General features: G+C 52.2%; 1 protein-coding gene across 6 annotated transcripts; it reads left to right on the forward strand.

The window, feature by feature from the left end:
• The first annotated feature begins 2,282 nt into the window (after window positions 1-2,282).
• TRARG1 (trafficking regulator of GLUT4 (SLC2A4) 1) lies at window positions 2,283-22,543 on the forward strand. Of its 6 annotated transcripts, none has more exons than XM_060134616.1 (4): window positions 2,283-3,053; window positions 11,898-12,030; window positions 12,462-12,653; window positions 13,509-16,293. In XM_060134616.1, the coding sequence occupies exons 1-3, from the start codon at window positions 2,667-2,669 to the stop codon at window positions 12,632-12,634; spliced, it is 693 nt and encodes a 230-aa protein (XP_059990599.1). In that variant the 5' UTR covers window positions 2,283-2,666; the 3' UTR covers window positions 12,635-12,653; window positions 13,509-16,293. The 6 variants fall into 6 exon arrangements, with proteins under 6 accessions (XP_059990599.1, XP_059990600.1, XP_059990603.1 ...); XM_060134617.1 differs by having other exon boundaries at window positions 14,000-16,293; XM_060134620.1 differs by lacking the exons at window positions 12,462-12,653; window positions 13,509-16,293 and adding an exon at window positions 22,466-22,543.
• Window positions 22,544-26,710: the final 4,167 nt, after the last annotated feature.

The raw sequence follows: 26,710 nt of genomic DNA on the forward strand, positions 1-26,710 counted from the left end.
GCTCCCAAGTCCCTGAACCCCAGCATACCTGGTAACCTCGCTGCCGTGGGCCACCCTGAGGACTTCTTGGCTTTTTCTTTTCTCTTCGAGTTTTTATTAAGTCAAAAAATCCCTTTATGTCAGGTTCCTTCCGTCCTCCAGGCCAGTGCCTGGAGGCCACGTTTTCAATTCTCTAGCAGCCATATTAAAGAAAGGACACAGGTGACATTAATTTTAAGAATGATTTATGTAGCCCAATATATCCAAAATATTATCATTTCAATATGCGATCTATATACAGTGTATTAATGAGATATTTTACATTCTTTTTCTCGTACTAAATGTTTGAAATCCAGTATATGTTTTATACTTACAGCACATCTCAGTGCGGATGAGCCACATTTCAGGCGATTGGTAGTCACATTGGGCTGGAGGCTATGGAATTGGGCTGCGCAGCGGTAGGTCCACAGGGCCTGAGTCCTTCACCCCAAGAATCAGCTCCCAGGTTGTAACACGGAATCCTGTCTAAGCTGGACACGGACTTAGAGTCCAGGGGTCTCAGGCACCCAACCCGCCACCCTCTGCAGGAGGTCTCTTATTTAAAATGACATTAGCCACTCTCTCGAAGTGAGAGAGTAGCATGGACACATATACACTACCAAATGTAAAATAGATAGCTAGTGGGAAGCAGCTGCATAGCACAGGGAGATCGGCTTGGTGCTTTGTGACCACCTAGAGAGGTGGGATAGGGAGGGTGGGAGGGAGATGCAAGAGGGAGGAGATATGGGGCTATATGTATATGTATAGCTGATTCACTTTGTTATAAAGCAGAAACTAACACACCATTGTAAAGCAGTTATACTCCAATAAAGATGTTAAAAAATAAATAAATAAAATTGGAAGTTCCTGGGCACAAGAGCCCAGCTCACTCCCTCTGCCCCAACCCTGGCCTGGGGGAGCCCTCCTCCCATCCCTTTGTGGCCAGCTCTCCACTCCCTGCCCGTCACACTCTCTGCCTCCTTTGCCTTGTCACGGCCCTTGTTGGAAGCAGCATTTCTGAAGCCAGCTTGATACACAACCCAAAGATAATTCTTTCCACTAAAATGGCTCATCTTGCTCCAAGCCAGCCCCTGGACTTGGACCAGGGATTGATATCTGATTGGGATACAGCTTGAGATGACTCTGGGCCTTGCTTTTCTAATCTGTGATATCAAAGGATTTGAACGCCACAACCTCTGAGACCCCTTCTCACCTCTAACTTCCCACCCCCAACCCCCATGACCTATGCCCTCCTCCAAACCACACACAGACACACACACACACACCCTGGTGGTTCTAGGTCACCTTATAAAACAATGTAAGGAGAGAGATCGGGGACATAGAAAGAGATGCAGACAATAGAGAAGGTGGCAGAAACGGAGGGAGGAGACATGAGAGAACAAAGAGACAGAGGACAGGCAGCCAGAACCCGGGCCCTTCAAGTCGGCATCTGCGCGAAGGAGCTCCTGAAACAGGATCTTTGCTGGCTTTTTTTTTTTTTTTTTTTGCGGTACGCAGGCCTCTCACTGCTGTGGCCTCTCACGCTGCGGAGCACAGGCTCCGGACGTGCAGGCCCAGCTGCTCTGCGGCACGTGGGATCCTCCCGGACCGGGGCACAAACCTGCGTCCCCCACATCAGCAGGTGGACTCCCAACCACTGCGCCACCAGGGAAGCCCCTTTGCTGGCTTTTTAAAAGCACCTTAGAAAAGCTCTAATGGCCATGAGATGGGGCCAACACTCCTCCCTAATAGCCCCTCTGCCCCACCCCTTGGTGAGCTGCTCATACACCCATTCAGAGGGTCCAGGCAGAATCCAGGGGCCACACTAGTAGTAGCCCCCCCGGAGCTAGGAGCCAGGCTCTGGCCTGGACGCCTCTGGACGTTGGAGGTCAGGGTCGAGGTGGGATGCAGTAGGTCCAGGGGCCAGCGTTTCCCAACAGATAGGAGAAGCGGAAGCCTGCCCCAGTAGAGGAGCAGCAGAGGGCTCAGTCTCCCGTGACAGTTGAAGACACGCCCATTTGGACCCACTCTGTCTTTCTTCCCCATCCAGAGCCCCCACCCTGAAGAGCAGGTCCTGGGTCAGTAGTGGAAGCCAGAGGCTGGCCCAAGTCCCCCTGGGCTGGGCTGGGCTGGGCAGGGCTGAGCTGAGCTGGGCTGGGCTGGGACAGAGGCAGAATGCTGCTGGGCGGTTCTCTGGGGAGAGAGGAATTGAAAAGCATCTCTGAGGAGGGCAGGGAGGGAGGGAGGCTGGGTGATGTACACACACACACACACACACCCTCCCTGACTTAGTCTAAGCCTCACTCCGGAGAACAGCAGTCTTCTCTCTGCTCTTCGAGCTGCTTTCTGTTGCTTCCCCGCCCATCTGTGCTGTCAGCAGCATCGGCAAAGTTGGCCTCAAACTTGAATGGAGCTGAAGGCTCCAGCTTCCCGGAGCTCCATGGGGCAGTAGGCCGGCCTGAGACTCTGAACTCAGCTGGCCTGGAGAGGCTGACCCTCCCAGCCCCCAGCTGGCCCTTGCTCTCCTGGGTGACACGTCTGCCCCTGACCTGTAGGCCCTGAGTCTGGGCTGAGGAATGGTGCGCTGAGGTCCCTCTGGAGCCCCTCGTCCCGGCCTGGAGCTGGAGCAGCCCAAGGCCCAGGCCAGCATGGCCCACCCCGGGCAGCCTCAGTTTTCCCCGGCGCAGGAGCCAGGCACCGTCTCACCCCTGGACCTGCCGGAGATGGAGAAACTCCTCACCAAGGTCGGGGGCCAGGATGACAAGCCCCTGAAGCTGTCCAAGTCCCCCTCGGGGGCTCTGGACCTGGAGCAGGGCTGCCACAGCCTGCCCTTCAAGGTGGTATCCGAGGGGCACCGGGAGGCCTCGATCCCCCAGGCATCCTCCCGGGCCAGCTCGAGGCGGGCATCCTCCATTGCCACCACCTCCTACACCCGGGACAGAGAAGTTCCCAAAGATTACCTCGTCCTTGCCATCACCTCCTGCTTCTGCCCCATCTGGCCCCTCAACCTCATCCCCCTCATCTTTTCCATTATGGTAAGTGCTACTCTTTGTTCCAGGGCAGGGGCTGGGCCTGGGGTCAGCAGCCACGCTTCCCTGCAGGCACCAGTCTCCCTGCCTGGGAGGTAGAGAAAAGAGCTGGGTGCCGGGGGCTTGGGGGAAGATTCCCCTTCTCAGCTGGTCTATGACTCCCCCTTGGAGAGGGGTCCAGGGGCCTGGAGAGCTTCTGTTTGCTGTCCTCCTTCATCTCTGCTCCTGGACATCACAGCTTGACTTTGCACACATCCCTGCTGGGAAGGGGATTCCAGAGAGCCACCTGGAGCTAAACTCTGCACAGAAATACAGCCAAGTTGGGGGTCTTGCCTTTGCAGGGGTTGGGGGCGTTGTCCCAAGGAGTCATTCCTGAGTGGGGCTGTGAATCAGCAGAGGTTGCACCTGGCATGGGGTCCCAGGGCCCCATGTTCTCAGGAGGGGATCCAGGCACCCCCCCCCAGAGTTCTGTCAGCCTCTGGTAGCTCTGGTTTCCAAGAGCAGGCAGTGGCTTCCCTGCCATGGACTAAGGGCTCCGGGGCCCGGCTGCCCCAGGGCTGCTCCTCTGGGGGTAACTTCTCGCTGGGGCCCTCTGGGCCTCGCCTTTGCACCGATTTCAGCATGTCTTCAGGGTGGGGGGGCCTGGGCCAAGGGTGGGAACACACGTGTGTCAGAGGGCATGGCTGGCCTGGCCAGGGAGGGGCATGGGGGCTAGTCCTTGCTTCCCACACACTCATGCTCTAGGGTTTTGAGTAAATTACCTTAGATCAGCTCCAATCCAAGTCATCTGGATAGAGCTACTTACAGAGGAGCCACAGAAAATGTTGGTCCATGTTGGCAAGTGACTTCTGTGGTCCAGGAGATTGTGAGAGAGACACACAGAGAGAGGCTGGCAGGGAATGACTTTCAGAATGAGGTTAGCAGCAGGGGACAGTACACTGAGAGGGGAGACACTGTCTGCTTCCCCTCTGGAGTGACTCCCCTGCTGAGTCATCATCATCGAGCCCCCAGGAGCTGTGGTCATTCCTGCTGCCCACTCTCCTCTGAGAAACCCCCTATTTCCTCATACGTCTCTATCCACTTCACCGAGGCCCAGTCTCCAGCCAGGGGGGCCTTCCCCAAACCCCACCAAATCCAGCACCACCTGCCAGGGCTTTAGGGGACACCGGTAGGGACTTGGTGTGGGCAGAAGAGCCAGGGCTGGGCCAGGCCTTTGAGGAACTTCCTGTGCTGCCTGTTGCTCTTGGAGGCAGCTGGGGGCAGAGCCGGGCCACAGGGGTGCACCCGGTGGCTGTGGGCAGGGCCAACCTCTTGGTTACAGGGAGAAGCCCCAGGAGGAGAGACAGGCTTTGCAGAGGGAATCCACACAAGGACCCAGGAGAAAACGTTCGCTAGAATCCATCTCCTGCTGGGGGTGGCAGGGTGTGAGCTGGGTAGGAGCTGCCTTTGTCAAGGGAAACCTGGGCCCAAGGCTGTGAGACCACCGAACCCACCCCCAGTGCATTTCTACATCCTTCTCAGGTTCTTGAGTCAGGTCTGATGGTAACCGGGCCTGGGGCAGGGAATACAGTGCTAAACCAGATGCCAGCACCAATCCCCACGAGCCTCCTGTCCAGTGGGGAGAAACTTGTAAACAGACCCTTACAACACATTGCAAGAAGCACCCACGCTAGACAAAACCACAGGGTATTCCGTGGCCTCGGGCAAGTCACTCAAACATCTTTTGTCCTCAGTATTCCCATCTGCAAAATGGGTGTCAGCATAATACCTAAATTACAGAGTTGCGTGAGGGTGAAATGAGATGAGCCATACAAAGTGCTAAGGCACCCAGCACATAGTAAGAGCTATTACGTGATGGTAGTAATTAGGTGAGTGTCTCCCTGGCGGGGATGGGAAGCCATCACGTTTGTTGTTGTTGTTGTTGTTTTTTTTTTTTTTGGCCGCGCCACACAACATATGGGATCTTAGTTCCCTGACCAGGGATCGAACTTGTGCCCCCTGCATTGGAAGCATGGAGTCTTAACCACTGGACCACCAGGGAAGTCCTGTTTGTTGTTTTTCTTAGAGCTTTGAAATATAATTCACATATCATACAATTCACCCATCTAAAGCGTACAATTCAATGATTTTTAGTATATTCACAGACAAGCGCAACTATAACCACAGTCAACTTTAGAACATTTTCCTCACCTCCAAAAGAAACCCAGGGCCTTTTTCTTCCCCATCCCTCTCAAACCTGAGCAATCACCCATCTTCTTTCTGTCTCCATGGTTTTGCCTCTTCTGGACATTTTATAAGCAGACATACCTTGTTTTATTGTGCTTTGCCGCTATTGCATTTTTTGCAAATTGAAGGTTTGTGGCAACCCTGCATCGAGCAAGTCTATTGCCGCCTCTTTTTTTTCCAACAGCATTTGCTCACTTTGTGTCTCTGGGTCACATTTTGTTAATTCTCGAAATATGTCAAACGTTTTCATTATTATTATATTTGTCATGGTGACCTGTGATCAGTGATCTTTGATGTTACTAATGCAAAGAGATCACAACTTGCTGAGCAATGATGATTAGTATTTTTTAGCAATAAAGTATTTAAAAATTAAGGTATGTACATTGCTTTTTTAGATACAATGTTATTGCACACTTACTAGACTACAGAGAGGTATAAACGTAACTTTTATATACACTGGGAATCCAAAACATTTGTGTGAGTCACTTTTTTGTGATATTCACTTTTCTAGTTCATAGGACACTTCCATGCCCTGGGGAGGGAGGGGTCAGTTATTTATCTAGAGCTGAAATACTTAGTGCCACTCAAACAGTAACAGGGGTGAAGGAGAGACAGAGAGTATGGAAAGGGTTAAGTCTCCATGCTGGTGTCTCCAGGTCCTGGCAACAGACTTCAGAGCTCCTCATCTGAAGTCTTCCCACTGGTTACCAAGTGAAGGATCAAGCCCTTGACCCCAGGGGAGAAGGAGACCCACAGCCCTGACAGCCTGGCTAGAGCTGTCTGCAATGCATGCCCTAGTATGAGGCTGACAGAGTCTAGCTAATTGTTCCCATTTATCAGATGAGGCAACTGAGGCATGTAAAACAGTGCCTTGCCCATGGTCACACAATTGGCAAGAGGCACATCACCTGGATACTGAATCCAGTGTTCTCTTCATGGCCCTACCCTGTATCTACCTCTGGGACAAGGATGGTGTGTCCCTCCCAGGAAAGGCAAACCTTTTAGGCATTTATGCAGGGAGGGAATAATTCTACTTCCTTCCCTCTTTTTCTCCCCCACCTCCCAGTAGCCTCCTCTCCACCACCCACTCACTCCATCAGTGGAAGACTAATGGACCAGCAGTGTCCTTCCCACTGTAGCTCTGACAGGGGCCTGCTGGGACCAGGGCTGGGATCAGGGGCTCTACCTCAGGAGCTGTGATCACAGATGTCCAGGCCCAGGCCTGCTCAGCACCGCAGCTTCCTGTGAGCTTCCTGGGGTGGCCAGGGCAAGGTTGGCTTCATCCATTTTACCCCTGGGTCAGGATGAGAAATGGCCATGCTCCCCGATCCAGCAAGATCTCCTGTCAGTGAGGGATGCTGGGCCCCAGGCAGTGGGCCTTCAGTTGTTGATAAAAGAAGCATCAGATAGACTTGGGTGTGTATCCCATCTCTAGCCCCTTTAAGTCACATGACCATGTCCAAATCATTCAACCTCCTTCCTTAGCTCCAGTCTCCTCAGCTATAAAATGTATAATAAAACCACCTACCTCATAGGGCTGTTGGGAGGATTAAATGAACTAACGTGTGTGCCAAAGCCTGGAACATAGTAAATGCTTAATAAATGGAAGTGGTTGCTATTATTATTAATACTAAATGAAACTGCAACGTCAGCGGACAGGACAAACCCCCAGTGAACAGGCATTTCTGGCTTTTAGCAATCTGGATATAATGGAGTCCCACCCCTCATTACAGCCTTGGGAACGGTAGGCGGCCCTGTCTGCGGTTTTGGTTGCGGCCTCTGAGCAGTCCCTTCTCTGTAGGTTGTTCCTACAGCATGTGGGAGCGACGCAGAGATCCAGAGCGGCTTCAACGCTTCCTTACTCAGGCATTTTCAACAACTTAATTATTTAACTGATGTGTTGCAGGCTCATTCTCATTCATTTATGATTTATCCATTCACTCAACAAGAGTGCTAAGCCCTGACCAGGGCTGACGGTCAGCTGGTATGTAGGCATATGGCTTAAGATATTGACGTCTTTTTTTCTCTTTTTTTTGGCCATACCTCGTGGCTTGTGGGATCTTAGTTCCCCAATCAGGGATCGAACCTGGGCCCTTGCAGTGAGAGCACAGAGTCCTAACCACCAGACCACCAGGGAAGCCTCTTGACATACTCCTGAATAAGCTGGTAAACAGCTGCGGTCTCAAGCCCCGAAGTCTTGCCAATCCGTCCCATCCACCACTGCAGCTGCCCTGACTCCTTCCCCAGGATCCTCCACCACCCCTCCCCTCTCTCCAGCAACAGGGGGGTTAAACTGTAGTCAGGGCATTTCAGAAACAATTGTGTCTATGCAGAGACAGTGCTGGGAAGCACATGGAGAAGCACATCCTTTTGCCTTGACCTACTGGGAGATGCTTGATCTCTGTGGAAGGGCCAATAACTGATCAGCCCTGGCTGATCTTGTCAGTTCTCCTGAGACCTGCTAGGCCTTGGCCTGAGCCTCATGGGTGGAGAACGCTCGTTCCTGAGAAGCTCTGTTGCCACCCTCCTCTGGCTGGTTTCAGCCTCTAGCAGCTGTCATCAGCATCCTTCTCACCCTATCCTCTCCCCAACCCCGCCTTGTCCTTTCCCCACACTCAAACTTTTTTCAATATCTTTCCTCACTGATCTATTAACCTGAATTCATTTTCTCACTCACCATTCCCACAGTCATTGCAATCACAAATGATCTATTAATTCAGTCATTACAACCATTACTGCAATTATTATTAGTTGCCTTCAACTTGAGCCATTTGGTGTAAGAGGAAGTTGATGTCACTAACGGAGATGCAGAGCAGCTGGTAATTTACTCATAAAAAGAAATGAAGGGTTTTCCTCCATCCCTGGAAACAAGGGATGGATCTTTCATTTGGTAACTACTTGGGGAGGGGGGTACTTCAGAAAGGAGTGCCAGCTAGCAGTGGACAACTTCTCACGTAAAATTAGGGCTCTATTCTTAGAGGCAGTTACTATCCCTCCTTTCTACAGATTGGAAAACTAAAATTTACAGAATAGTTGTGAGGTTTACATTGCAGAGAGTGTATAAAGTGTCTGACACAACAAAGAAGCCACAATCAGGTCTGCCCTGTCCCATGCAGCCATTCCCACTGTGTCTCCTTCAGTGGCGTCCCTCAGGCTTGAAGGAACACGCATGACCTTCCATCAATCCAAGGATGCATGGATTGATGGCTCTGCGGATAAATAAGTGAGACTGGGCTCAGTATAACTGAAAAAAATTCTCTCTCCCTCTCACCTTTCTTCCTCACCTCTCATACCCAACAAACTACCTGTGTGCCTCTCTCCATGGCCCTGAATCATTACTGCACAGACATTTTCTGGAAAATGGGGGGCAGGACTCATCTTAAACCCTCTGCTCCTCCCCCTGATGCTATATTTACAGCTGAGAATGGGTCCTGGATAATGATTCAAGGTAACCCCAGGATTTCTGAAGCTGAAATTCCTGGAAATCCCAGAAGTCTTTCTGTATGTTGCTCCCTCTTCCTCCCAATGTTGCCTCGGTGTTGATGTCCTGAGTTTGGTGACCTGAGCTTGCCGTCCATTAGAGCATTTTATCCTCTACCACTCCTATGAGGCAGGGATTGTTATTAGGCCATTTTACAGATGAGGAGATGCGGCTGGAATATAGAACACCAGGCAGGCATGGTGAGAGAAGCAACTGGAGAAATGGAGAAAGGCCAGATCAAGAAGGGCCCCAACTGTCACAAAACGGAATCTGGATTTTGTCCTGTAGGCACTGGGGAGCCTACAACTGGGTGAGACAAATAGAGGATTTCTTCAAGACAGGAGAGAAAAAGATCTAGTCAAGAAGGAGAGGGTGAAAAAAAAAAAAAAAAAAGGAGAGTGTGAAAAGACCAAGGAGTGACTGGTGCCCCAATGTCCCTGGGCAGCAGAGAGAGGCTGAGGTCTAGACTTGAGCTTGCATAGTTCCTGGCACAAGGTAAATGTTCAAATAATGCTAGGGATTATGACCATTCCAGTGGGGGTGGAGGAATCTCAGTGGGCTTCACAGAGGAGGTGGCATTGGAGCCAGCTGTTGAAGAATAGAGAGGATTTGGACTTGAGGTGTTATGGGGGAGCAGGAATGTGGGCGGGAGAAATAGCACGAGCAAAGGCAAGTGGAAGTCAGTGCTCATACCCTGAGCAGTTCAGATCGGCTAGACCCAGAGGTTGTGGAAGAGAATGGCAGAGGGTAAAACCAGGAAATGCAAAGCAAACCTGAGTTTGGACTCTGTTCTGCAGACAGTGGGGGGCCGTGGAGGATGCTGGACAAGAGTGATTGCCTCAGCCATCATCATCTCTCTGAGCTTTTGCCTGAGCTCCTGGCTCTCCTGTGATCCCCCACTACAGTCAGGGGGGGTCTTTGGGAAACCTGCATCCAATCATACCATCCTCTGCCCCCATTCTTCCATCTTCACTGGCTCTCACTGTTCTGGGATAAGGACCGACCTCCTTGCTGTATGGGCAGAGCCCTACCTGGCCTGGCCCTGCCCGCCTCTGCAGCCTCCTCTTCCTCAGTCTCAGCCCCGGCTGCACTGGCCTTTGTCAAGTTCCCACCTGCTTCCTTCAGTCAATAACGATTTATTGAACATCTACGTATTTGCCACGTAGGGACTCCCTCTGGGCCTTTGCACATGCTGTTCTCTCTGCGCAGGACACTTCTTCCATTTGAAAAAAAAGCTATTTAATTCTTACTCATCTCTCATATCTCAGTCCAGATGTCCTCCCTTCAGGATGTGTTCCCTGACTCTCCCCTTTTATAAACTCTCATAGTACCAGGTACCTCTCCTTCGGAACGCTACCCACACTTGCAATTTTGCTTTTATTTGTGTGGTCACAATGGAGGCCAGCCTCCCCCCAAGGCTGTAAGCTCCATGAGCATAAGAACCGGGGCTCTCTTGTACACCGCTGCACCCCAGGGTCTTAGCACCATGCCTGGCATGAATATCTATAGGGTGAAATGGTGGTGTGGGGAGTAGAATGGAGAGGAAAAGAGCTTGGAGCCAGGGGGACCTTCAGGAGGCTCTTGTCATGGCTTGAGTGAGAAGTGGCCCCTGGAACTAGGGCAAGTGCAGCGAAGCTAGAGAGGAGAGTTGCAATGGAATTGACTAGGAGAGGAAACTAATTAGTAGAGTAGGATGGGAGGGGAGTTATGACCCAGTGGGAGGACACTCCAGGCTGTTGCCAATAATTGGGGCTTGAGCACGTGGAAGGCGGAGTGCAAGGCAAGGAGCAGATCTGGGAAGTAGGAAGCTGTGGTTTGGGGCAAAGTGAGGTCACACTGGGGCAGGCAGCTGGTACTGGCCTGGAAGGAGCTTGGCACAGGGAACCACGGGGTGGAGGTGGGGAATCAGAATTCTGAGAGATGAAGACAGGACCCAGGGAATGGGGACTGCCCCAATGAAGAGAACAGAGGGGGAGGTGTCACTTCTGTGAACTTCAGCGTCTTTAAAAATGGGCAACACTGCCAACCTCATAGAATGATTCTGAGGCTAAATGAGACCATTTAGGCATAGTCGTCAGTAAGCTGCCCGGCACAAAGTAAGGGCTCAATACATCTTTGTCATCATCGTCACCATCATCGTCAAGGTACTTGATGGTTCCATGCTGAACTCAGGAGCCTCCAATAATCAGAACATAAATAACCAAATAAATGGCCTGAGGTCTTGTAAGTCGTCACACCTTTAGTAGACTCCTGCCTGTGCCTGTTCTATCAATAGAAGTCCAAATTCTAGAGCTGGAGGAATCTGGAGGTCCCAGGCCAGCCTGGGCAGTGGTGAGGGGGCCTCCATGGAGAAGCTTGGGACACACCTCCTACTGCTTCCCCCCAGACCCCTCATGATCCTATCTGTCCCTATGTCCTCTGTCCATCCCCATCCTAACCCACCTGATTTCACCCAATTCAATAGGGCCAAGAGAAGCCGAGCTCACTGAGAAGGAGTGAAATATCAGATAGGGGCCCCTGTGAAGCCATACATGGCTCCGCCCCAGCCCCAGCCTTCCTGGTTCAAACCCCAAATGCCTCGCCTTTCTGGTGTGATCTGGGAAGTGGACTTGGTTGAACAAGGATGTGGTTCCTGGGTGGGATATAGGGAGAGGGAGGGCCAGTGATTTCTTTCCTTTTATGGCAAGAGGGGGCTCACAGAGCAAAAGAGGCAGGTATGTGAGGCCATAGAAAAAGCCACAGGGGCTGCCTTAGTGCAGCTGTAGGAATGAGCCTTGGGCTGGGGTCCGCGGGGGCCTGGCTTATCTCTCCTGCCAGCTCAGCATGGCCTGGACCTGGTCCACCCTCCCAGGCCCTCGGTCTCCACTATACCACCCTGCCCGTCACTGTCCTGAGATAACACCCTGCATTGCTTGGTCATGCTTCCAGCTGTCCCCTGCCAGCGAGGGGCAGGCTTAGCTACGGGTCTCCTCAAGAGGTCTGGCCACTGGAGTCCTGAAGGAGCCCCCTGCCGCTCCCCTATGGAGGCTGCTGGAGTGTGGGCCGCAGTGGGGACCGGGTGTGTTCCAGGGGCTCAGTAAGGGGCCCCCTCCAAGGCTGCCAAGGACAGCCTTCCTGAGGTCTCTGCCACCTTCTCTCTGCAGTCTCGAAGTAGCATGCAACAGGGAGACCTGGACGGGGCCCGGAGGCTGGGCCGCCTGGCCGGCATGCTCAGCGTCACCTTCATCATCCTGGGGGTCGTCATCATCATCGTGGCCGTGGCTGTCAACTTTGCAGGTGAGGCCCAGCCGCACTCCAGCTTACTCAGTGAGGACTGTGGAAGGCTGTGGCCCAGCGCCCTGGGACAGGGGTGCTGGTGGGGAGAAGGGTAAGAGCACGTGTGGGCCACAGCCTTTTCCTCTCACTCAAGGAAAGCAACCCAGTCCCCTGCAGGGACTGCCTGAGTGGGGTTGGCTTTCTGACTTTCTAATGCCTGGAGAATAGATCACTAGGAAAGGGCGTGGGAAGAGCACGTGCCCAGGAGTCAGAGGCCACGAGCTCTAGTCTCAGCTCTGATGGTCCTGGGTCCCGCACCAGGGTCTGCCTGGGTTGAGTCTCGGGGTTTTCACGTCGAAAGCGGTAGGAAGAAGCCTCCAGCACAGAGGCTTTTGTGAGCATCACCTGAGATGATGCATGTGACTCTGCTTTGTAAACTGGGGGCCTGCCAGACAGCATCCCTGATGAGACAACCAGGACCTACTGGAAGTCAACCATGCACGTGCTGGAAGTCAGGAAGCAACACTTCTGTGAGTGCCCAAAGGTGGCCCAGGGAAGTTATCCAAGCAGGACGACCATTTTCAAAGGTGACACTCAGCTGCTCACAGAGCCCAGGCAGCTTTGAGAATTTCTGGGCTATGCAGGTCAGTGTTGTCCATTTCCCTCTCGTCACACACTCACATTGGGAGCCTCCAAGCATCTCTGCCCCTTTGGTGATCAACGTAAGCTGTTCCCCTAAAGACCTTGCCCCTCAATGTGTGCTCCATGGGCCAGCAGCCGTGGCTGCTGACACCAGGAAAGGGTTGGAAATACAGAATCTCAGGCTCCACCCAGACCCACTGAATCAGAATCTGCATTTTAATAAGATTCCCAGCCCAATCGTTAGAGTTTGGGAGGCACTGATCTGGAATACAGAGTTTTCAACTTGGGGTAGAAAGCCTGGGATTCAGCCATGGGGTCATGGGGAACCTTGGCCTCGTAGGAGAGGGAAGAGTTCAGGTCTGTAATCAGTCTGCCTGGGTTCAAAAGGCAGGTCCTCCATTTCATCTGTCTGAGCGGAAGCATGTTCCATAATCTCTGAGTTGGACAGGTGTGCAGGTGCCTGAGAAGCAGGAACCCACTAGCCCAGGGTATGAACCTCAGTATCACCTTCCGACGTCTCAGTCTCTTTGTTCTGCTGCTGCTTGTCGCCTTAGCCATGACTCTTTCAATGGCAAGTGACAACCACTGGACTCAAATTGGCAAAGGGGACTTTAGTTTTCACTAAAATATTCAAGCAGCGATGGTTCTAGCCTCAGGGGTCCACGCGCCTACCTCCGAACCAACCACCGAGGCCCCGGTCCTGTCCTTGGCAGGAGCTCACTTCCACTGGGAGCCCCCAGCCAACTCACCCCGGTACCGTTTCCCGCTAGGAAACAAAGACTCAAATCCTCAAAAAAGGGACCGGAAGACCCTATGTTCTGAGCTCTGTTCTGCCATACCTGTTCTTTTCTTTACAGTTCAGAAGAAATAAACCTAACTAGGGGGCTGTGCTAGCAGAAGCAGGCCCCCACCCACTGGAAAGCTCCACACCCACATGCCCCATGTACCTCGGAGGACAGGATGGTGACTGCCAAGTGCCCACCTGTCCCCCAGCTCCAAAAGTACAAACTTGTAGGGAAACCCCCAAGTCACCCCATTGCCAGCCCACATCAAATGGGAAAGCAAGAGGAAGAAAGGAAGGGAGGAGATGAAATTGACTGTGAAACCAGTGAATACTGTGGTTTAATCTCAGATGCACATCCCGGCATTTTAACCCCAGGGTTCTGGCTGGTTTCTCATCCCCACGACTTCCTGGGACCTGCCAAGCAGCACATACAGCCAGAGTGAGAAGAAACCAGCCCCACAAGCAAGACTACAGCGGGGAGAGAGGTAGCACAGTCCCTGCGTGTCTGACGACCGGGAGAAAAGACGCGGGCCTTTATTATCTTTTGTATTTTTCTTGAGGCAGGATAAAAAAGACTGTGTGCATGCCTTGTGCCACGTGCCTGCTGCGATCCCAGCCAGTACCCTGAGCTCAGAGGCCAAGCTTCTGCTCAGCACATGCCCTGAAACCCCTCGGACACACAGGATGTGCAGCTGCTCTGGAAAGAGGCAACAGCCATACTTCAATCCTACATCCATCGCAGGGTGCAGGCACCGAGCGGAATGTTGGTGGAGACAGAAACGGGGACAGCATGACCCACAGACCTCTTCCCAGACATTTCAGCCTCACGAGCATCTCGGCTGAGAAGTCTGGTGTCAGAGCATCTGCCAGGCTGACGCAGTCTGCCTCTAGTCCCTACCTGGGCTGTAGCCTGGGCACCAACCAAGAACTCCCGGGGCCTGACCTTGCCTCCAGGACAGCCAGTGAAAAGGAACCCAGGCCTGAGCTCTCATCCTGACAGGCCCTCCCTGGCTGTCTGGGGCACAAACTCAGAGTTTCATGCAGAGGGGCTCAGGGTCCCCATGCAGAGGGGCTCAGGTGGGGCCTGGGCTCCCAGCTCCCAGCCCAGCTGCATCTGATGCTCTGTGCCTCACCCTGTGCCCCTGGCCAACCACAAACAGTGAAGGCTTTCCCTGGAGCAGGCTTTGGGACCACCCCTGGGGGAAATTCCCATGGGCTCCCAGGCCATTAGGGGTGTTTGTGCCTTCTGCAGGGGCGTGGGCCAGAGTTTTTATGAAGGTTTGTTGTTCATGGGGTCTAGAGAGTTTCAAGAAAGAGGGAAGAGCTTGGCTGAAGGGTCCCATCTTTGGGGACCCAGGCTTAGGAACACATCCACATGCCCAGAATCAGGGGCCCGGACTCCATGGCCTTTGTCTCAGGACTTAATGGGACACCTGGAAGGAGTTAAGCAGGGCCCCTCAGATTTCTCCCGGGTCTTTCTTGCTCCCACTTCCCCTGTTGGCTTCAGCCCCCAAACCCTTGGAGAAGGATGCTACAGGCCTTCCCACCCTGTGAGGCCCTGCCTAGCAGCTAGGGTTCCAGGAGGTTGGGAGGGCAGGTTCTCAGGGCCCCAAGTTGGCCAAGAATGTTTCCTCTGTGCCTGTTCAGGACCCTCATGCCTCCTTTCAGGGTCCCTGCCCGTCTCTCCCACCCTCCTCAGAGGCTCCTGAGGAGGGAGCATGTCAGCACAGAGGCTCTGTCTGCCGGGAGGGGCTCTGGGTCCTGGGTGCAGCCCCAAGCCTTCTAGGAGGGCCTGTATGAACGAGGGGAGGGTTCAGGGCCCAGGGGCATGGGCAGATCCCTCTAGGGCTGGCGTTCCTGTGTCAGTCACCCACCCAGGGAATAAACTCCAACCTCTCCCGACCCTAAAGGAGGGACCAGCTGGATTTGCTTTATGGGACCTTTGAGGCCAAAATAGAAATGCCCGTGTTTGTCGGGGGGGAGGAAGGGGATAAGCCCAGAGTATCTGTGTCACTTTCAAGGTCAGGTCAGGCCAGGGGAGTCAGGATGAGGTCTATGAATCTGACATTCACCGGCCCCCACCCTGGAAGGAGGGGTCATGAGTCAGCTGTCTTCCGGCAGGTCCCAGGGGTCCCCAGCTTCAGCACCCAGGGAGAAGAGAGCAGTGAACCAGACTGTTTAGGCGTGGTCTTGTGGGAAAATGATGGCAGAGGTGGGACCGCGGCCTCTGTGTGCCCTGGGACCGTCACACACACCTAGACCTGCCCCCCATCTACAGTCTCACCCACAAAAACAGGCCCTGCCACGCACGCACTCCCACAGATACACACACTGGCTCCTACTCCAAACCCAGGATGGTGGAGAAGGAGAGAAGCCACAGCAGATCACTGCAAACGCAGGCACGGCAGGAGCATCCTTCCGTTCAGGCGAGAACGACTTGAGAGTCTTCTAGTCAGACTAAGGATGTAGCTCAGAGGCCTCCAAGGTGTGTGGGAGGGGCAGAGGCCTCGGGAGACGGGCCCTTCCGGCAGAGAGGAGCCCAGGGCCAGAGGATGGGAAACCCTTCAGAGGTAAGGCTGGGACGGAGGGACCCTGCTGCCTCCCACCCACAGGTCTCCTGACACCCCCAGACCTCGTTGAATACGAAGGGACAGTGGCCCTGCCATCCTAGCGCCTTCGTGGGTCCAGTACTGGCTGCATGAACACAGTGGTCCCCTGGCTTGGGGCACTGACCCAGCCCCTCCCCAGGTCCCCTAGGGAACAGCAAGCACCACCCCCTGACCACCACCGGCCCCCACTCACCAGTTCTCTCTGTATTTCTCGGCATGGAAAGAAATAAAGCTGACCGTCCAAGCCCACCGAGGGTCTTGTTTGTGCCGCTGGGTTCAAAGGGTTCCAAACAACTTGGGGGGCACTGGGGAGCCTGGCCATCCAGGGGCTCCATGGCCACCATGAAGCATTCCCCTGGGCAAGCCATCTGTTCTCACCCAGCCTCAGTTTCTCTGGTGAGCGATGCTGGTCTTCCCTTGGTCGTTCCTTCTGCCTCTGAACAAAGGCCTCAGGCATTGAAGAGGGCAGGAGGCTGTGCTGGCGTCTTACAAACCTTGGTAAATCCACACGGCCATCCGAGGGGGTCGCTAGTGTTATCCCGGGGTTCCGATTAGTAAACCGAGGTTCAGAGAGGTTCAGACACTGGGCCCGGGTCACACCATGCCTGATGCAGAAGGTACTGAAGAAATGTTGGTGAACTGACCACATCCCTGGGTCTGACCCCAAAGTTGGCTTCTTGCCACCATGCTTTGCTGCCTGGAGAGCAAAGGCTGTAGGGGCAAAGGGCGCAGGGGTACATGTGTCTGAGATTCAGCAAGGGAAAAGCTGCAGCTTCCACAATGCAGAAGCCTGAAATCACAGATGGCTGCGCCCTCTCTCTACCTGGACTCCCCACCTGTGAACGGTGCGGTGATCCTCTCTGCACACCCACAGGGCTGGCGGAGACCCAGTGGCGTGTCCTGGTGAACCGTGAGGGCTGGATACACGTGGGGAATGCCAATAACAATTTCCCAAGGCACAGCCAGGAGAGCACCCCAGAACCTGGGAGGTGCTGGGCATCCCAGGCTGGCCCTTGAGACTCTGCTCCCCTCCATCCCCAGCCCTACCTGCCTCTCCCTGACCCATGACAGGAGACCACCCCGCGTGCCCAGGAGAGGTCTCTGGCCCAGGCCTCAAACCTTCACTCCTTGGCTGTGTCAACTTGAGCAGCCCTGGCCTCTCTCTGGGCCTCAGTCTCCAGGTAAAGGAGTGAGCTGTGCGGCTCTAGAGCGGGCTTCTCAATCCCTCCCGGCGGCACGCTGGAATCACCTGGGAGCGTGGGCCACGCTGGTGCCTGGCCGCCACTCCTAGTGAATCAGGCTTAAGTGGTCTGAGGTGTGGCCTAAGCTTCCAGAGCCTTTAAAGATTTCCAGGTGATCCCAATGGTCATTTGAAGTTGGGAGCTATGGGGCTGGGCCCTCGAGACTTACTACTCAGCATTAATGGGCGTCGCCAGGAGCGGTCAGAAATGCAGAAGCTCGGGCCACACCCCGATCCAGAATCTCTGCCCTTTCACAAGATCACCAGTGGTTCCCGTGCACGGAAGTTGGGGACGCTCTGGGCTAGACGCCTGAAGCCGAGTCTCGTGGGCCAACTTGCTGCAGTCTCCCCTTAGGCCGTACCTTCTGTGGGGGCGGGTCTTTTATCTCCCCTCTAAAAATAATAATTGTTTTCCTTTCTTTTTCGGCCACTCCGCGCGGCTTGTGGGATCTTAGTTCCCCAAACAGGGACTGGACCCAGGCCCTCAGCAGTGAGAGCACAGAGTCCTAACCACTGGACCGCCAGGGAAGTCCCATTCTCCTTTCTTTCTGACAAGGATCTACTGAAACAAATGGAGAAAATCTAGGCAATACTGAGAAGCAAAGAGAAGGACATTAAGAGAAACCCCAAGTAAGTTGGGGGGGTCTCATAGCAGAAAAATTCTTCACCCTGTTTCCCAGAGTGTTTGTGAAACTGAGTTCCCCTTTAACGGAATTCCCTTAACGAGTTTATGATTGATCTCTCCCTCCAAAACTTTATTCCCTTTCCTGTTCCCTCTGACCCCAACCCTGAACGAACTGAACATTAATCAACCAGAATCAGATGACTCAGACTGCTGTTGTGAATATCAACACCAATGTACTAGAACTGCTGTTATAGATCTCGTCATTAACCTGCAAATTCAGATCATTTCTCTAGGGCAAGATGAGCTAACAGACCCCCGAGCCACAGACCACCTGGCCTGGGAATCCAGAGACATCCTGACTCATGAAAACTATGATTAAGAAATGTCGCAAGACAATGATTAATCCCAGCCAGTTTGTTATTCCCTTTAAAAGAAACAAACTGCTAACTCAAAGACCGAGTTGGAGTGGGTCTGAGGCCTGTCTCCCACTCCCTTGCTGGGTGCTCTGTAATAAACCTTTACTTTGCGGCAAACTCCTGCTGTCAGAGTCTGGCTTTCTGTGCTGTGGGCACACTAGCCCTTTGCTCCGTTACATTTGCCTGTGAGGCTGCAGTGCGCAGAAGGTGGCCTGTGTGGGTATGGGTATGTGTGGGTGGTGAGTGTGCCCCCAAAGCACAAACCCCTAGGAAGCCAGGACCTTCTCCCCTCTCCCAGCCTGTCACCCCTCACCCCCACCCCCTGCACCGGCTAGAACCTGCATGGGGCTGGCGGAGGCAAGCAGGTGTTTTAAAGCTGCTTGGATGGAAAGTTCTACTCGCAGTCAAAATTAACACCCTGGTTCTCTTGGGTCTCCATCCCCCAGCCCCTAGGCCCTGGAGGAAGCGTGAAGAAGGGACCTCGAGAAACTGTGATGCCTCTTGCACCCCTGTCCTCTGGCAGAAATTCCTATTCCCAGGGTTGGCCCAGGTACACATGGTTCCCCTGTACTGATGGCCCAACAGGCCCACTGCAGGCAGAGGAAGTACGGAAATTGTAAACGGCCTCCCCTTCCTGGCTGTGTTTGTAGCCCACTCCCAGCCTGGAGCCCTGAGGACAGCTGGATTGCAGAGGCCCGGGCACAGCTGACTTCCCCCACTGGCCTGCCCACACCGCCCCACTGCGACAGGGCTGCCGAGGGTCCCTCCCCGGAGCCGGGGGACAGAGCTGGTCAGCTAGAAGCTGGGCCCTGCCAGGGTTTCTGCCTCCTGCATTATTGATCTGCTGCCTGGCCGTGGACGTGAATAATTCATCAGAGCAGGAAGCCTGAGGATCCAAACTCTAGGCATCTGGGCCCCTCCCCACCTCGAGCTCTGCTCTGCCTAATGCGCTTCTAGGAAGGCCCCTGCTGACTCTCCAGTTTCTCCTCCTGCCAACAGGGCAGGCTTAGAAAGACCTCGAAGGTTTGGGGTTGCAGCGAACCCAGCTGCCCACAGCTCCGGGAGCAGAGCGTCCATCCCCACCATGCTCTGGTCACCGGGGACTCGAGGCACACGGCCTGGGCCCTTTAGCCCCTCTGATTAGGAGGATGAGTCCTGTGTGAGAAGGCCTAACACCGTCCGACCCGCAGCACCTGCTTAGTAAACACGAGTCATTATTGCTGTTGAGGCCATTGTCATAAATGGGGGATGCTTTGCTGCCGAGGTCTTGGTGAAAAGGCTGAGGGCCCCAGCTGGGAAGGAGGTGAGCACTGGATGATAGGTGAGCATGCTTGGGGTGGGGGGCACTCAGCGCACAGGGGTGTGGGACCCCCGGATGTGGGTGCCCGGGAGCGGGGCTGGCCGTGTGGGACGGGGGTGGTGGTAGTGGAGAGTATTGAAAGAATGACTCAGAATCCCTCCAGTGATTTTCCTTCTGACCGAATTTTTCCAAACCACAGCGTCGGGGGCTTCAAATCCCCCAGGGAGAGGCAGGGGGTACTGCACGTGTTGGAATCTACCCGTTCCCTGATGCTTGGGCTTTTGCGCTGAGTTCTGTTTTGATGGTTCCACGTAACACGTACTTAGTAAGGGTGATGTCAGTGTACAGTCTCAGGCCAAACTCAGGTGTGCAAGAAATGTTTCCTTTTTTTCTTTATAATTCAGTTTAATCTCTCTTTTGTCTCCATTCTGCCTAGTTGCAGAAAACATAAGCCCAGTCATTTCAGAGTTCCTTCCCCTTTCCCTGGGGATGACAGCAGGCCGGGGTGTCCAGGACACAGGTGGCAACAATCTGGTCCTCGGTGTCGTCTAGAGGCATCCCCATTCTGTCACCCTCAGTCCCTGCAGATGGCTGCTGAGTCAACCTTCAATGTGCTGAAAATATTTACTATCCGGCCTCTTACAGAAAAAGTTTGCCTATCTCTGATTCAGAAGGATTTCTCCAAATGTTCTATTTATGATTTCTCCACCCTGGGCTATAAGGAAAAGTGTCAAGTCTGACAGTAGATGGCAAATACTCTTTCAAAGCAAGAAAAAAGCAATTTCGTACTCTTCAGCAATTGCTACTAAAAACGAACTGCAAACAGTAAGCATGATAATAATAATGCTGGTTTCCATGTTGGTCATGTCAGCTCTTGGCAGGCCACATGATCTCTGTCGCAACTCCTCAACTCTGCTGTTGTGGCACAAAGGAGCCATAGACAATACACAAAGGAGTATGGCTGTGCTCCAATAAACCTTTGTTTACAAAAACATGGGGTGCACGGGAATTGGCCCATCGGTCGTAGTTTGCTAACCCTGCTCTAAACCCACTCAATATATCAGTTTCTGTGGCAAGAACAGGCTAGCTTTTCACTAAACCCATTTTCCTTTGAATCTTGGGCACCTAGCTACATTTCCCAGCTTCCCTTGCTGTTAGATGTGGCCATGGGACTAGGTTTTGGCCAAGTGAATGTGAATGGATGTGATGTGTTTCATTTCCAAGCCTGGCCCTTAAAAACTTCCCCCAGAATCCTCCATCTCTCCCATCTGCCAGCTGATATCAACTCCCAGGGAAGCCTTGGAAGCCGCTCATTGAAGACAGCAGAGATGCTGTCACCCTGGGTCCCTGGATGACTACATGGAACAGAGCCCCCCTCCTCAATCCCAAGCTACTCATTGGACTTATACATGTTATGCCACCTAAGATTTCAGGGTTTATCTGTACCTAATTCAATTTCCTTCCTTTTTTCTACCCATTTTACAGATGGGAAAGTAAGGTGAGCTAATTTAAGACGTGAAATATCAAGGTATTGGCTAAGTAATTTAAGTAAAGTAATGTCAAGTTATAGTTCATTCGCTGAACAAGTATTTGTTGGCCTACTATGTGCCAGACACTGTGCTGAGTGTTGGGTATACTATGCTGAACAAAACCCAACTGGGTGCCTACGCTCAAGGATTTTATGGCCTAGTGTCTGGAGAGATTAAACAAATGAATACATAATCACAATCTGTGATGGGTGGTAGAAAGTGTCTACGAAAGTACGTGATGGAGGGAACTAACACAGATGATGGAATCGGGGAAGCACTCCCTAATGAAATGACATTTACACCGAGTCCCGAAGGAGCTGCCCAGGTGTGGAAGTGGGGAGGGCATTGAGACAGAGCCAGGCCAACGGCTGGCACGGGCCAAGGTCCAGGTGGGAAAGTGCTGGGCTTATCACATGGCAATATTAGGAAGGCCAGTTAGTGCACCTGCCTCCTGGCCCATCGGTGATTAATCCCTTATTGTAGGTAGATTAATGACAGTGCTGGGGCTGACTGTTCATTTCCCACGATAAACACCATTTAAAGAAGAACAAACGAAAAGTCAGATCATCAGTATCTAAACTGGAAGCAAACATGGACTGTAATTCAGTCCAATCCAAAAGCTCGTACTGCAAACTCCCAAGTGCCAGGCCATGGGTGGGAATCAGGGGCAGGGAGAGGAGATAGGAAATACAGTTCCCATGTCCAGGAGATCTGGGGGCCTCCGAGGAGGTGTGGGAAGCCCACCAGGTGCCAGAGACACAGTGACCACCCAACAGGGAGACAGGGAGGCTGAGGGCAACATGCCTCGGCCCTGTGGTCGAGAAGGGGTCTCCACAGATAAGGGCTCTGTCGTCAAATAGATCCGGAAAACACTGAGTTAAATAAAGCTAAATACAGTTGCTTGACTGTGACACTCCTCAGAGCCTTGAACACATCGACGTGCAACATGAATCTGTGAGAGAGGGTAGGGACATGGTATTTCCTAAATTTAATGCACCACCAAGCCCTTTCTTTGAGGTGCATTTTCTTGCGAACCTACTGTAGATTTGCTAAGCCAAGCATTTCCCTGTTATTAAAGACTCTTTGTAAACATCTTTTTTAGTGGCTGTATAATAGGTATAAACCATCACTCATGTATTTACCTATCTTTTCTCCCATTGCGGGGCATGTAGGTATTCAGTTTTTCTCTCTCCATTTTTTTTTCCTGCCTATAATTTAAAAACAGGGCTTAAGCACTAGGGGAGGAAATTCTGAAAGTGCTCCAGGAGCATCTCTTGCTACTCGGGCCTCACTGGGTTCTGTTGCTCTCAGGAACCAGGGAGAAGAGCAATGCCTGGGGCTGACTCGTCGCCATGGCAACCACAGAGTCAGGAAGAGGGAAGATGCTGGCAGGTGGGACTACACAAGGAAGCTCCCAGGGTCTGGTGGCTGGGACCCTGAGCCCTGAGGCTGACCAGGTCTGACTGTTGGGGGACCCCCCTGGGAATGATGGACGGGCCTCTAAACTGCTTTTACTTTCTTCATGGCTACTGGCAGTGCCAGGCTACCAGCCAGAAGCCTCCTTCTCCACATGAATTTGCCTGCTGGGGCAAAGTGGGAGGCAGGGGTCAGGAGCTGGGAAAGAAGGGTGGCTGGGAGTAGATTAGCCCACATTCCTGCCTTCTCACTGGATGAAGAATTTTCCTGTACACATTTCTTAACCGGGTTTGAATTCTAGGATCCTCAAGGAAGTTTTAACAAGGATCCCCTTGTGCACAGTTGCCTGTCAGGGGAAGAGGTTTCTGGGTGAGAGGAGACTTGGTCTCCTTGGGACTGTCCCAGTAATGCAGTGGGCAGGAGGGCAGTGGTGCAAGCATCAGCGTCCCAGACGCCTCTGTCTGCTGCTGCAATGCTCGCCTGACTCTCAGGCCCCTCAGATGTGGTCAACAACCCTCTTCCATGAGAACTTTCTGTGCTCCCAGGCCCATGCAATATGCATTCTTTAAACTTTTTTTTAAACATAAAAACTATACAAGTAATAGACACCACACTGATATCAGCAGTCACACATGGGGTGGGGGAGTGGCACTGGGGCAGTGATCAAGTTTTTATTCCATATACCTCGTATCCACGGAATCTTACAGCAAGTGTTTATATCTGTATTACTTGGACAATTTATAATTTAATTTAAAAAATCTTCCCCATAATCCATTAGCTGAAGCAATCAATGTGAATATCTGAGTATATTTCTTTTAGGCTTTTAAAAAGGAATTTGTTTTTAATATGCAGCGAGTTGCTTTATAATAAAAGGGCTAATCTAAGTGCTCTTAGCATTGTACCTGGACTTTGCAGCACTTTTAATTAACAGGCCCCTTACGTTCCCTCAAGCCCACCTCCTTACATGTGCCAGTCTCAGCACTACAACACGGGCGCCACGGGGGCAGGATGGAGTGGGTGCTGTCAGAGGGGCTGGAAGCCCCCAGAAGCTCTTCCCCTCCTTGGACTGACCGACTGCCCAGACAGGTCTCCAGAAAAGCTCTGTCCATCATCCGTCAGCATGGCCTCCAGGACCTCCCCAGGGCTCACTTCTGACCTTTGCTTTGGAGTCAGTGCTTGCCCTTGGTCCTTGCCCTAGAACTGGATGCTTCTGTCTGGCTCTTGTCTGGAGTTTCCTCTCAGCCCCAGCCCCAGGCCTCCTGGCTGGAACCCTGCCCTCCCATGACCCCAGCTGGAGGCAGATGCCCCTGGTACCTCCTTCCCCTCCTGAAGTCGGAGCTCCTTTCTCTTTGCTCACCTTTCTCAGGGGCTGTAGTTGTAGTACTCCATCCATTTAAGGGACAACTCGGATGCTGGGAAGTCTACTGTAGTGGGATTAAACCTGGATGGAAAAATGGGCCTGTGTGATTTTTCTCTTTTACCCCTCAAACCAGACCTCACAGGCCTCCCCAAACCCATCCATCTGTTGGGAAGCTGAGGGAGGTCCCAGGTCTGGCGTCCTCTGGCTGGTTGGCCGGGAGAGACACTCTGGAGCCTCAGGACATTCCCCAGAGAGGGGGACCCACAGTTCCAGGCAGGGCCAGGCTGCCCTCCCAGGGGAACCAAGCGCGGTGAACTCATGTTTTGATCGCGGCCCGTGGGAGCTGCTCTGGCGCTGGTTGAACAGGCAGGAGGAAAACAGGCACCGAGGAGACCGGCGCCTGCTCCCTGTGCAGCGGGTCGCATTGCAAACGCAACATAACGACGACAGGGTAGAAAGTGGGGGACACAGAGGGAAAATCTCTCACCAGCCACCTCCCCCCACTTTTCCACTGTCTGGTATGTACACTCTCCCTCCTGGGTGACTTCCACCAGAGTGTGGAGTGGTTTTTTCCTTCCTTAATTTCATTCTGATTACAAAATTAATACAACTTCATTGTGGCAAACTTGGAAAATGCAAAAAGCGTAACAAACAAAACAAAAATGTCTCCAGATTGTGTCCGTCAGCTCCTCTCACACTAAGCAGCCTTATTTTTAGCATCTCACTTGCCAATTCATCTTATTGACTTCTTTGTTTGTTTGTTTACTATTTCTCCCACCACAACCTTAATTTTATCCTTTTTTTTTTTTTTTTTTTTGGCCACGCCATGCAGCTTGCGGGATCTTAGCTCCCCAACCAGGGATTGAACCCAGGTCCTTGGCAGTGAAAGCGCCGAGTCCTAACCACTGGACCACCAGGGAATCCCCAGTGCCTTTTTTTTTTTTTTTTTTTAAATAAACTTACTTTATTTAGTTTTATTTTTGGCTGTGTTGGGTCTTCCTTGCTGTGCGCGGGCTTTCTCTAGTTGCGGCGAGCAGGGGCTACTCTTTGTTGTGGGGCACAGGGTTCTCATCGCGGTGGCTTCTCTTGTTGCGGAGCATGGGCTCTAGGTGCGTGGGCTTCAGTAGTTGTGGCACACGGGCTGTAGAGCTCAGGCTCAGTAGTTGTGGCGCACGGGCTTAGTCGCTCTGTGGCATGCGGGATCTTCCCTGACCAGGGCTGGAACCCGTGTCCCCTGCATTGGTAGGCGGATTCTTAAACCACTGCACCACCAGGGAAGCCCCCCCACTTTTTTTTTAAGTGTCTGCTGTTGGGTTTTCTCTTGGTTGGTTGCATGTACACAGTGTATACAAGTTAAGTTATACAGAAGCCCAAGAAAGAGTCTGTCTTAAGTCTGCCTTGTACACAGCTAATGCCCAGGAAAGGGCCAGGCACATAGTAGGTGCTTTATTGCATGTTTGATGAATGAATGAATTCAGAGTGATGTGTATGTTTTCACTCAGTTGTGATGACCCAGTTCATGCTATTTTGTATACTGATCTCTTCATGTTCTTCATGCCAGTTGGGGTGGCATTGGGGAGGGAGGGCTGGTGGCTCTGGGCCCAGCTTAGGCACAGGTAGGACAGGGAAAGGCACAGAGAAGGTGGTCTAATGACGTTGATGTCAGAGTCCCACGTCTGCCCCGTGTGGGGACTATATCTCATAACTCTTTGGGGTTGTTTGTTCAGAAATCTGAGAACTTAACTGAACTTGCTCAAGGCTTCAGAGCTGGTCAGCAGTGGAGTTAGACTTGGAACTCCAGATACAATAATAAAAGCTTCATCTTTTAGAAAAAAAAATCAAATCAGAAATATGGGTTACATATAAAAGTGGCTTTTAATTAAAAAGAAGCTCTGAAGCCCATCTCAGGGACCCAGATGCCCTTTTCATCTGGACACTGTTATATCAAAAACCTTAGTCTCTGCTGATAAGAAAATGTGTTTCACAAGATTGAATTCAACAAAGAGGTTTGATTAGCTGATTAATTAACCGAGGCAAAGTTCTCACAGGAATTTAAATTGGGCGACCCTGGTCTCGTTCAACACAGGAAGATAAAGATTCCCTTGCTGTCAGATTGGTTTAATGTATGAGTTTGCCTTTATCCATCTGAAATGTAAAGCTCTATGTTTGTAAAATATGTTTTAGATAATTGTGAAAAAATTGTGGTTCAGTCAGGAGATGGTAATAGTTCAACTGTTATATATTCATATATATTTACAGTTGAATATATACCAACTGTATATACTCATCACTTCAAATGAAATACATCAACTGCACTTGCTAATTAAAAATAAATCGGGGGGACTTCCCTGGTGGCACAGTGGTTAAGAATCCGCCTGCCAATGCAGGGGACATGGGTTTGATCCCTCCTCCGGGAAGATCCCACATGCCACAGAGCAACTAAGCCCATGAGTCACAATTACTAAAGCCCATGCACTCTGGGGCCTGCCTGCTGCAACTACTGAGACCGTGTGCTGCAAGTACTGAAGCCCATGCGCCTAGAGCTCATGCTCCGCAACAAGAGAAGCCACTGCAATGAAAGGCCTGCATACCCCAACGAAGAGTAGCCCCCGCTCGCCGCAACTAGAGAAAGCCCGCACACAACGAAGACCCAACACAACCAAAAAAAAAAAAATCACCCCACTTTTCTGGGTCTTTGTTCTTTCAAAATCAAAAAGTATGTCAGAGAGGCTTTTGAGAAGACTGTTGCAATTTGCTATCTCCCACCAGCAACAGTTTAC

This window comes from Lagenorhynchus albirostris, chromosome 20, assembly GCF_949774975.1.
Source record: "Lagenorhynchus albirostris chromosome 20, mLagAlb1.1, whole genome shotgun sequence".
NCBI lineage: Eukaryota > Metazoa > Chordata > Mammalia > Artiodactyla > Delphinidae > Lagenorhynchus > Lagenorhynchus albirostris.